The sequence below is a fragment of the Sander vitreus genome, chromosome 8 (genome assembly GCF_031162955.1).
Source record: "Sander vitreus isolate 19-12246 chromosome 8, sanVit1, whole genome shotgun sequence".
Taxonomy (NCBI): Eukaryota; Metazoa; Chordata; class Actinopteri; order Perciformes; family Percidae; genus Sander; species Sander vitreus.
This window is the reverse complement of record NC_135862.1, coordinates 24,798,468-24,811,005: the sequence shown is the minus strand read 5'-3', so window position 1 is coordinate 24,811,005 and position 12,538 is coordinate 24,798,468. Positions and strand designations below refer to the sequence as shown.

At 43.6% G+C, this 12,538-nt stretch overlaps 1 protein-coding gene across 1 annotated transcript in view; it reads right to left on the bottom strand.

Annotated features, from left to right (window-relative positions):
- The window catches only part of LOC144522498 (neural-cadherin-like), a 95,382-nt gene extending 83,618 nt beyond the window's left edge, over positions 1–11,764 (bottom strand). The window contains exon 1 of the mRNA XM_078257613.1: positions 10,765–11,764. Coding sequence (XP_078113739.1) covers positions 10,765–11,764 — 1,000 coding nt within the window. The remainder of the gene's footprint in view (positions 1–10,764) is intronic.
- Between the last annotated feature and the right edge of the window lie 774 nt (positions 11,765–12,538).

The window sequence follows — 12,538 nt, the reverse complement described above, 5'->3', positions numbered from 1 at the left end:
ACGTTCACTGGTTTCTGCCGAGAACAGACACAAAATTGGTAGCTGGAACTAAAAAAGAAAGAAACCCTTACACACACATGCTCTACATGCACACACAGCTTGGAACTGACATAACAGAAATGTCCAAACAGAGATGGGAAGAACATAACAAAGGCATACAATAAACATTCCAAGCCAGATCACAAAACAAGAATTAACAAAAATTGTCTTTTGTATGTCCTCCTTTGTGGTGTTTAGATCCTCTGTTTGCATATCTCTCTATAAATCTGCAACTCTCTCTCACACACACACACACACACACACACACACACACACACACACACACAAACAAAGTGTTACATTTGAAAATATCCTCATAACAGCCTATGTAGCCCATGCTCTGTTGTGGATGCTCATCAGCCCCGAGAGGCACTACATTGTCTCTGCATCAAAAACACCTGCTACTGTAATCAGCCATCCTCTGGCTGTGATGGAGTTGTAGACTGCCTCCCTGTTACCGTAAGATGGGCGTCATCTTTAAACACATTTTCTAATCTGAGCTGCAGTCCCCTTGCCTTTTACATAGCATTTTTGGTCGCCAGTCAGACTTAAAAAGTCTTGTTCTTCATTCTATCATATCTTTTTGGCAGTCATTTTCATCTTTTCAACAAAAGCCGCACTTGCACTGTCCAAATTGGTGTCGCGCAATTACGTCAATTACTGCAATTTGTGCGCTTTCCTCCGAAGAAAAGTTCATGGCATGTCAAAACATCTCACTAGGCAACTTGGCCAGCCATGTGATCTTTTTTCCTGTGTTAAAAATAATCTTGTTCACAGTTAACCCGACGTGGCTTTCAAAGTTGTCCGCGTCCTGTGTATTTATCAGTGCCTCTTTGAGCCACAGACAGCGGAGCTGCAACCATTGTTATGCTCAGTTAATTGGACCTTTGGGTACAAAAGGTTGAGAAATTCAAGACCAAATAGATAAATAAGCACAAGCATTGAATTCCCATGACATAACCCAGTGCTAGCTCCAATTTCCCCTTGCCCATTCTGGCAGTCTTGTCTGAAAGGCTGATTCATTAGAGTACTTCAAGATAGTTCTATCAGCACTTTGATTCAATCATGCACCTACCTCTCCGCGAGTTTGTAAACTATCAGCAACAGTCTGTCACAGCCTGTTCTGCGACATATAAATTGTTGTTTAAAGTGTCTTGTGACTGGGAGCAAAACAGCTCCTGGGTAATCAATAACACAAAATCAATTCGGCTCTTTGGGGGAAAACCACAGAGAGGCTATCCAGCATGCAAAGGTGGAGCAAAAAAACTAACGTTTTAAATGGATGGAGAGAAGGGCAGATGTGCAGGGGACAGCCAGTGACATAAACTGCTACTGCGTTCATTACAAATTATTACAAATTTGGCAAATACAAAAGCAGAAGATTCAATCACGTCAACATAACCCTCAAACCTTTGTCTCCCACTAAGTTGGTGTCAGCCCATCAGGAATTAGATTGAATGAAACTAAACCTTCGCAGTTGGCGATAAGCTCCTTGTACAATGTGCAAGTCGTCCTCATTTATCACACAGGTAGACACAAGGTTGCATGGGGGCATTCTGGGAATTTGTGCCGTTGGAGGTCAGCACGACATTTACCTGACAGCGCCTGCCTCCGTGCAATGTCTGGAGTTGACAATGTTTGTGGTAATGGGCATCAATAATGCAGACCCTTAGCCAGATTTAAACTCCCTGTCACCCTGACTGTTCTCGCAGCACTGCAGCACTCACATCTTCCACATCTCCCACCCAGTGGTGGAATGTAACAAAGTACAAATACTTACGTTACTGTACTTAAGAACATTTTTCATGTATCTGTACTTTACTTAAGTAGAATCAATAGTGCATACTTTTGACTTTTACTTCGTTACATTTTGCAGCAATTATCTATACTTTCTACTCCACTACATTTCTACAACGTTCCGTTACATTTTCGTTACATTTTCTGATCAGTTTTTCCCCCTGCCAAAACGTCTTCCTGACCATCACACGTTTGTCTCACCAGTGAAGTTTGGTCTCCATAGATATATACGGGTTGCTACCAAAGATTCTAGAACGCTAATCTTTGACCCAATCAGAGCCCTATAAGGCTCTGGACCCAATAATAATAATAACATTATTATTAATTCCGCAAGGGGAAATTACAATGTTTTCACTCTGTTGTCATTACACACAGGCCTGAATTACACACACATGCTCAGTACCAATACATGTACTAATGGAGAGATGTCAGAGTGAGGGGTTGAAGTTGGGGGTTCGGTGCCTTGCTTAAGAGCACCTTGGCAGTGCCCAGGAGGTGAACTGGCACCTCTCCAGCTACCAGTCCACCACCAGCAACCGTGTAACAATCCAGTTCCCAACCCAACTCCCTACTGACTAAGCTACTGCCACCCCAAAGTATTGCGCCCAACGTAGGGCTCGAACCCCCGGCCCTGAAATTAGGAGTCTCTTGCTCTACTGACTGAGCTAGCCGGGCCTGCTAGCTGATCCTTCTAACCAAAGATTTCAGAGCCCTTCCGCTTTTCCAACACCCGCATAGTCTGGTGTGGTGCCTTAGCAGATGGAGTCTGAGCCTGAATCAATAAGCCACCCATGGCCGTATTTACAAGAATTATTCAAAATTACAGGAGCAAAAAACGACTCGTGGAGGTTCCTATGTAAACTATGCCTGCCCCGACAAAAATGAGCTGCTGGCCTCAGTGGCGGTTCTAAACAAATTTTTTTTGGGCCAAGGAGGGGCCAGTGTTTAAACAGAGGGGCACATCAAAAAATGGCAACAAATGATATTTAAAGATTATAAACTTTATTTTACTTTAAAATCATATAAACATTTATTTTGTACAAGAGTGAGTGCAGGTGCAAGAGAGGTAGGGCCATAAAAAAATGAAAAATGTCTACATGCATAGCAATATGTAGAGTCCGTCATGCCAGAATACTCAAGCCATGGATGAAGATTATACCAGTTTGGCCTGAAGCTCCGTCTTCTGTCCCCCATCAAAATGGTTGGGAATATTTCTCAAGTTGGGCTGTACTGGTACATCATTCTTGGACTTGCTCATATCTGTAGAAAGATGTACAGTAAACATAGGGCACAACTACAGTACAACATGTATTTACTTATGCATGTATATCTGCATGCATTTCAAAATGTAGGCCAAGTATTTACTTCAAAAAAAGAAACATTACAGCCATATTGACACAAAAAAAGAATTTACAACAGAAATCATCATTTTAAGGACACACAGTAGGCCTACAATGAAATTGTAATGTAATTGCACTGCTTTGCAATTAGTAAGAACCTTCTTCATCACAAACCTGATGGTGCAGTACTTGATCCACATGGATCCACTTGCTGTCCCTCTGGCTGTTCCTCTCTCTGTCCCTGTGTGTTTTCTTCCTCCTCACCCTCTTCTTCAACCTCCTCACCCTCTGGAATTTCCCTCTCTGTATCAGAGCCCTCACTTTCATCACATGCCCTCTCTCCAACCTCTCCTTCGCCTCCTCTGGCTCTCCTTCTCTTCCTGCTCCTCAATACTTTGATTTGTTTCTCTCACTGCTGTTTTTCTCACTTTTTTGTTTACTGGGGCAAAAAAGGACGCTATGTCCCTTCCTCGTTTCATGAGAACTATTAGAAGAAGAAAAAACAAAGGGGCATGCATTACATTTCGTTGCCTAACCATCCCTCCCTACTTAACACGGGCAGATAGTCTGTTGATTACTTTACTCAAATGTATTTGTTATCGCAATGCAACAGCCAAGATGGATGAAGTTACGTGGTTTACATCACAACATTGTGTAGACCTAGCAAGGATACTGACATTTGGATATTCGCTTCTGCTTCGATGAGTTTGCTTAGATATGATTACGTTTCTAAACACATCGAGACCAGACATTTACAAACTTGATTTCATTGTCAGTGTGAGGAACAAAAGTAACACGGTTATGTGCAAGAACAACAAGTCACTTACGAGATGAAATCGTTTTGCTTACCTTCGACTCTTGCAACAGGAGAAATTGTAGCTCCTCTCTCTCTCTCTCTCCTCTCATTCACCGAGCAGCACCACACATTGCAGCCAGGCTACAGTGTTTGGGTGCGCCGCTCTAATTTACCCGTGTAGAACGTTGCGTCGCACATCAGTTCCGTTTTTGGCGCTCGTGTGTAAAATTATAATAAATTCATAATTTTTTTTATTTGGTCAGCACGGGGGGAGGGGGGGGGGCACAGGGACATGTCTACAGAGGCACGGGCCTCCCTAGGTCTCTGTGTAGAATCGCCACTGCCTGGCCTTCAAGAAGTCTCCTTCAAATTTGAAGAAGCATGTTGAGGTAAGCAAACTTGTTGCTATGCTATCTAACATTAACGTTAGCTAGCTTTTGCATGTTGTTGTAGTGCTATTCATTTTGGTTAGTAACGTGGTATTTATGCTGCAATCTTGCGAAATGCGTCTTGACATATAGCACGTACTTTTACTTTAAATACTTAAATTACATTTAAAATCAGGTACTTTTTACTTTTACTTAAGTAGGCTTGTCATTGTGGTACTTAAATATGTAAATATGTCTCTGGTACTGAGATTCAGTATTTCCTCCAGCACTGCTCCCACCACACCTCACACAGCAAACTTGTGTAATTTATATGGCTCGAGTGTTGGGGTTTCTGCTGTAATAAGATAGACATTGCTCATGTAAACAGAATGACGAACATATATGAACTCGCTCCTTTCACATCTCCGGCTCTATAATTATGTTTTTGACAACTTAAATCAACATATCCTGCTCTGATATCAGCATAAACACACAAATATCTTTCTTCCTCCTCTAGTTGCTTTGGTAGATCCGCCAATTTGATCTGGTATCAAGCAGACTGGACGTGTTTTCTGTCATTGTCATTATAAGGACATGACAAAATGAGGTGTTTCTGCTATCAGTTATATTCATTAAGTCACGGCAGGCCAGTTTTGAGTGTGACACAGCACTCCCTGCAAAGTGTCCTCCAAAGAAAAAGAACAGCATCAGCGTTACCTTACATAAAATATTATCTCGGTGAGCTCCAGGTTTAAATCTGGATCAATTAGGGCTTCGAAGCTTCACCTGTTGCCATGGTTATTGACGTCCCAATCAGAATTCAAAGTCTTCGGGTTTCTTTCTTTCCAGTTTTTTGAAGAAGGGAAATGACAAGCAAGTGAGGGAACAGTGAACAAGAGAGATAGAGAGAGAGAGAGAGAGAGAGAGAGAGAGAGAGAGAGAGAGATAGAGAGAGATGCCAGTGCCCGCTGGAGCCTCCACCCCCCTGTAGAAGCTTTGCATATCTATTTGAATACTTTTCACTGAAGCTTTCAAGCCCCATAATGATATTCGGGACACCCCTAGGACAAATACTCTGTATCGGCTGCTACCCTAAATTAAGGTATTGTTTCGGGTGAGAACACACAATATTCTGTCTTTCTATCTCTCCATCTTCTGCTTTCTCCTCTACATGCCATTCCAAAGGTCAGGTCATACTTTTTTCCTCATCTTTCCTTCATTTGCCCCCCAACAATCTTCAGACAAATACTAGCACACATTGCCCTTTTCACAGCTGTACAGCTCTATATTTTCTTGCCACCCTCCCCGTGCCCTGTAGCCATCCACTCTACTACAGACTAGAGTACATGCACACCTCATTCCCCTCCTGCCCGCCCCAATAGTTTCTCACTTCTGCCCTGTAACCATCTATCAATTATGTTTCACCAAGCCGACCTCTCATTGGCAGTATACAACGCCCTGCCTCTGATCTGGCTGCCCTTTACTTATCTTCAGTAAAGCAAGAAAAACAATCTCACACAGACATGCATTTTCACACTCCTTCCATCTTTTTCTGCCTCCTTCCTTCCCTATCTCTCTCATTCTTTTTTTCACCTTTGCCTGACTTAACCTTCTTGATCTTAAAGTCACGCTCGTGACCATGCCCCCCAGCATTACAGCTTGTCCCGACCTTTCTGTGTCCCCACTTTAAATATCTCTTCTACATGTGCAGGAGAGCTACTTTCCTTCCTCTCCCTGCTCTTGTTCTCTGAGCTTAATCCCATCTTTTAAAAAGAGAAAACTGTGGCACACACCCACTCCTCTTCCCTCCTATATGGCATCAGATACATGCTAGGACTATAGAGAAGAGAGAACTGCAAGGTTGTTGCATAGACTCAGCCATTTGATAACTGAGAAACCACAGAGCAGAAATCAAATGCTGCAGGCATGTTACAGCTTCACAGTATGTTGTCAGGCAACAAATCTCAGATTCTTTGCTGCGGGGAATCTGAGATACTGAAAGGACAATCATAACGTTGAACACAAGCACAGACTGATACACAAACAAATGTACACAGTTAGATATGTACGCAGGGAAAAGATATCAGCACGTACATGCACATGCAACCACACACATGCTCACAGAACACACAGGCATAATAAAGCCCCAGCACCACGGGCATTTTGACTAAATTGAATAAATGCACACAGCTTTTTGTGAAAATGTTTTCTACTTAAACAAACAGCCCCACAGTCACAAATTACAAACAAAAACGAGATTGGGTCTCAATTAATTTCACATCACAAGAGGAATATGCAAATATGGTGGGGGGGAGGAAAAAGAAAACGGATACGAAAGGGGAAATTGGATTAAAGACAGCACGAGGCGAGATGCTGACTATGAGACAGAGACGGGAAGAGAGAGGAGGACGGAGAGAGAGCAGAATAAGGTTCCCTGACAAAACAGGCTGGGAAGAGGTGATTACCACAAGCTGAATGCCACCCTGCCCACAGATGCCTAAAGGAGAGGGAGAAACCACTCCAATATCCCCCCCCCCCACTCCAACTCACAAAGGACTGCAGCACGAGTTCAATACTCCTCCTAACCCGTCAAATACCATTAACAGAGTCCTACTCAGGTGCGAAAAAAAGAATTCTTCGGATGGGACAACCAAAAGCACAAAAACAATCCCCACCGGTACAAATCTAAACTGACGTCCTCTGCGGGCCAGCAAAAATCCTTTACAGGAAGAGCTGTAGAGGTCCCTCACTCCCTCTCCTCAAAAACAACATAACCAGTTTCTGTGAGTCATGAGTCATGGCCTACTTCCATACCTTTTTTTTTTTCTTCTTTTTATATGCTGGTTTGATACACAGGGGCTATGTCAGAAAAATATCACTTCATTGTTTTCTATGGGGATTTGTGATGAACTGAATAAAATAGGTAAGGTAAATATGTCTTCAACATTAGCAGGGGATCTAGTCATGGGGCCCTGAGCAAGAACAGACTCCTTAGGTAAAAAGGTGATACTACTGTATACTAAATCTGATGCATCAGAGTGAGAAAAATAGTGTTAAAGTTATCAGGGGGTCCTGAGATCCTGTCTATGTACATGCAGTAAAGTCCTAATTAGATCCCAACCGGCCAAAAATGTCTCACTATGATCTCTGAATAAGTACAGCTATCTGAAAATAACGCCCCATACAGAAACTCAGATAATAATTTACACAACCTAATTTTCTTAATACGTTAAAGAAAGTTTGGAGCGCAGTAATAATTCAAAGAAAAGAAATTAAGTGAAAATGTTTGTTTTGTTTTGGCGAAAGACAAAGCAATTCCTAACTTTGTGGGTGTAATTAAAAACTAAGTGGTGTAATAATGAATCGCAGCGCCGTGATGGTAATATGTAATATAAGAATATTACTTTAGGAGTGAGCGAGAGTCAAGAATAATCCCAAACTGGTTAAGCGATGTCATTGTTCACACGGAGCAGTCCTATGTGACACTAATACGTTGCATGATTACATGAAGTGCTCGATTTCTGCAGAAAATGGCAATCACAACGATGAGTAATGACATCAGATATGAGCAGATATGAGAGATATGGCAAATTATTTTAATTATATTTATGACTATGAGAAACAACCACATTTTGGTGCATGTAGGTCCATGTATCTTTTTATAAATGGATGACAAACTGCGTCTCCTGGACAAGATGGGTGCAACCTACTGTAGCACTACACTAGTAAAACGTGTCGGCATATTAAGCTCATTATAACGTTATTATACAACATTTATTCAAATAAAACCTTTTAATATTGTTTTTGATTAATACAACAGACCACAAAGACGGCTCAGTGTTCAAACAAGTCACGTCTGAGAGCCATAGGAGGAGGGGGACGCAGAGGATGAGTTTTTGGTAAGCACATTTTCTTTCAGGTAAGTATGCCAATGACGATGGACCCCATACTGAGAGTAATCCAGTACTGCTGTTCCATCTCCCCCTTCTCTGCAGTGTGCCAGAATAATTTACCTGCGATATCTTAGTGTCAAACTAGACTTTTTAATCTCCATTTGAACAGCACAAATAACCGCTCCACTGATGGCTCTAATCATAACGCTGTACCCACTGCAACCTTATTAACATAAGAAAGCCTCGCACCAGTGTGATTATGCCCACATTAAACAGCTAATGCAGACATTCACTTCACATTTAGTAAATCTACATTCACCAGTTAATAAGCGCATGTACTCTTTTTCCCCACACAGAGTGTAACAAACATCCTTGGAATCATCCAGGAGAGCAAACATTAGGAAGTGAAGCCTGTTAACAGGGAATCAATAAGGTACATTTATGCACACAGGCAAGACCATATGACGTTATAGTGATGGTGGCAATAGTAGTGTATAAATGTATGGGGACCAGCAATTGTAGTGGTGTAGAAGAAGAGGACCAGACGGACGATTTTTCATCAGTATTGGCACATCTGTGTCGGAATGAAAGTGACGTGAAATGAAAGGAAGACACAGCAGTTGAATGACAACAACAATAAAGCTGCAATAAAAACTAGCTGCACTGTTACAAAGGCACAGGTGGTACCTGTCACTGAGCAGCGTTGTTGTTGAGGCCACGGTTTGTCATGCTGTGGCTCTTGTGTTAGAGTGTGCCTATTATGTTAGAGTGTACCTATTGTGTTAGAGTGTGTATTATTTTGTGTTTGTATTTAGTTTTTGTGAATAATGTAGTAAATGCTGTTATTGTTATTGCACTGAACGCTGCCCACTTGAATATTCTTTGAACGGCAGGCAGACTGCAGCCTGCCAGTGCTTTCTGTTTGACATTCAGCAGGTGACTGTCAGCACCACGGACAGCTCTGTGCTACGGAGAGTTCACGGTGGGAAAATAAGTTGAAACGCTGCAACACATGGGGCCTTATTAAAACTGTTGTTATCGTACCTGGGGTCAATTTTAGTAGGACCGCACCATCTCACACTTGCATACAAACAAACACCTACAAAGACACTACACATACAAAGCATCTCACTCTTTCTTTTCTCTTTCTTGTCCAGAAGCTCCTTTATCTATGAGACAGACCACGAATTTATTGCAACATCCAAGCAAACCCACATGCAACGGTAAAACGCGAGTTCACATGGGAGATTAGGTAAAATCTTTCAAATAAAAAAAATAAAGCCTACTAAAATGGACTCCTTCCCTCAGAGAAATGTGTATGCAGGGATTGGGAATGAGACAAGCAGAAGAAAGGCCTGTCCTCCCAGACTCCCTTCAGGATTCTGTCTGGGAAGCTGTAGTCACAGGATAAAGGACATGTCATGTCTTTGATCAGGAGATGAGAGTTTTGCAGGTGAGAGAGGTAAAATGGAGAAAGGTATCTGAATATATGTCAGGCTAGAGTGGCTTATTTCTGTTATGCATCTGTGCAAAAAAAACTGTCAGAATTCTGACTATTTTTGCTCTTTCTCTCTCTCTCTCTCTCTCTCTCTCTCTCTCTGAAAAACCTCTAGACACCCCATAGCAAGAATGTGTCCCAATCAGGCATGCAATTACAATCTAAAACATGCTGTGCAATGTAACAGCAGCAGGCAATTCAAGTAAAAACAGCACACACTGTTTCCTGCACACTGTGTAGCGCACTTACAAAGCAAATCATTTTGATTCCTTGTTTTTTTTACTTTCTTGTTTTTAAGTCAAACTTTCAGAGGAGCAAAACAAAACTTGGACAACTGATACACATTTTTAGTTTCAGCGTTCCTCCGAGAATTTGAGAGGCTGCCTGACTGTGGCAGTGCTACATCAAATCCCTGGGACTAGAGAGTGAATGAGAGGAGGATTAGAGGAGTAATGCCAGGAGATGAGAGGGAGCGAGGGTCGCAGTGGTTTGCCACTCTGCAAGGATTAGCTCTGAAAACAACTTCACAGTTGCAAACTCTGTCAATCAAGGACATACTTCACAACGGTTCACGAACTGAAAAATATATATATTCTTTCTGGTACAAATGAGCTTGTAGTGTTCAATCATAACTGAAATGCATCATCATAATAAATTGGAAGAAAAAAAAATAAATACTGAAATACATCAAACAAATTGCACTGACTGATTGCATTGTTGGAGCTCATACTTCAGGTATGTGGCTGGATAGATGATAATGAGGCACACCTGTGGAATGAGCCTGTGCTGCAGCTACTGTACACTGACAGCCCTGTATGGATGTGATGGATAGGTCAGGCCTGCTGAGGGGCTCCACTGATGAAGGGCAATGTGTCCAGATGGCAGCACGCTTTTACCATGTGTGTGTAATGCGCAGCATACCATTAAAATAAGGCATCATGCAAATTATTCCTGGGGAAAGGAGGGGGAGGAGGGTGGGGGCGCATGAACTAACTTACTTAAGTGTGGATTAATGGAGGAATATTCTACACACCTCGTTTATCCTGAATCTTAACAGTGAGCTCCAGGAAAGGCTCTGTCTCCCTATCCAGCCTCCTGCTTATGGTGATATCTCCACTGTCGCGGCCCACGGTGACCGGAGAGCTCTCTGACTCTGGGTAAACCAACTCGTAGGCGGCTGACTGAAACCTGCTGGGACTCAGGCTCGTTATGACTGAGCCGATGCTGGCATCTTCAGACACGTTGAGGAAGACCATTGTGCCGGGGTCAAGTAAAGCCCTCGGCGACCGTCCTCCCCTCCCTGACCCCGCTAATTCAGCAGGACGGGTCGCCCACCGCTGTGGGGCAATAGTAACCACTACACCTTTACTGGTCAGGGGCGGCCACCCGTGGTCTCTGGCAAAAACATAGAATTTGACTTCAGAGGGGAGACCCAGGATAGAGTCAACCAGCAGAACTTCCCCTGTTTTCGGGACAACATAGAAACTGCCATTTTTGGGGATGGAAATGTATGTCAACTCTGCGTTGTTGCCGCTGTCGGCGTCGACAGCCTCCAGCCTGTAAACCACGCTACGGAGAGCAGTGGTGTCATCTAAAGTTATGTGAACGGTGTCTGCACTGCGAAAAGTCGGTTCGTGATCGTTGGTGTCCAAAACGTCCACTTTTACCGACGCAACCTCGAAGACGACAGACTCCGACACGCAGGTCCGGCAACACAGACCTACGCTCAGCACGTATTCGGAGCGAGCCTCTCTGTCTAAAACCCTGCAAGTTTTTAGCAACATATTTCCCCGCTTGTGGTGGGCGAAAGCGCGGAAATCTTCGCTGCCGTTTCCGTACAGTTTGAAGTGCATGCCGGAGACTGGGCACCATTTTTGCGCGTTGATGCGCCTCACCGGAATGCTCAGTCCGTTTACTTTAGAAGCCGTCGCGGAGTTCTCAAAAACATGCCCGTGAAAAAAAGGCAGTCGTTCCTGTGTTTGATATCCAGCAGCCGGCGTCAGAAGGCACCATAACAAAACACTCCAAATCATGTTGGTGGCAAGTTATGTACCTCCAAGAGACTCAGGGGGGGGGGGGGGGGGGGGTTGGTAGAAAAGCATTAAAAAAGAAAAAAGAAACACCTAAGAAACATGTCCTTCATAGTTATCCACGATATGATCCTTCCAGGAGACCCCTCTCAACTTAGAGCTTCTTCATCCTGAGAGATCCGAGTCTTGACTCCACCATGCAGCACGGCTGAGTGCAGGTAGTCCACACAGCGCTGTAGGCAGTCTGTCTGTATTCGCACCCAGCGTTCAGCACCAGAGCACCGGACAGCGCCAAGCGCGGGGGCGTGGCGGCGCGCTGGACGGAGCTCCTCGGTGAACCCCACCCTGTGTGCTGGTCAGGAGGGTCCCCGCCTCAAAGCTCTCCGCGCCGGCTGAGCCTGTGCACACGCAGCAAGAGCCTTCCCCGCTGTATGACACCGCCTGCCACAAATCCGCTCTCAGCGTGAAGACTGTTGTTAGAGAGAAAAATCACTCATCCTTCATGTCCAGAGAAAGTCGAGTAAACACATATCCGTTCTTTCGAGCTATGTCTGGAAACCAATACTGGCTCCAGTGAAGCAGTTGGGACTGTCTTGCTCAAGAACACTTCTACAGTTGTTGTTGTTGTTGTTGTTGTTGTTGTTGTTGTTGTTGAAGGAGAATTAACTGCTGCACTGCACTCATCTTTTCCCTGACTGACTGAGGAACTGAACCCACAATCTTCTGGTCACAAGTGCCCTCAACACTGTAGTTTACAGTTCCTTCATTGCACTGCAT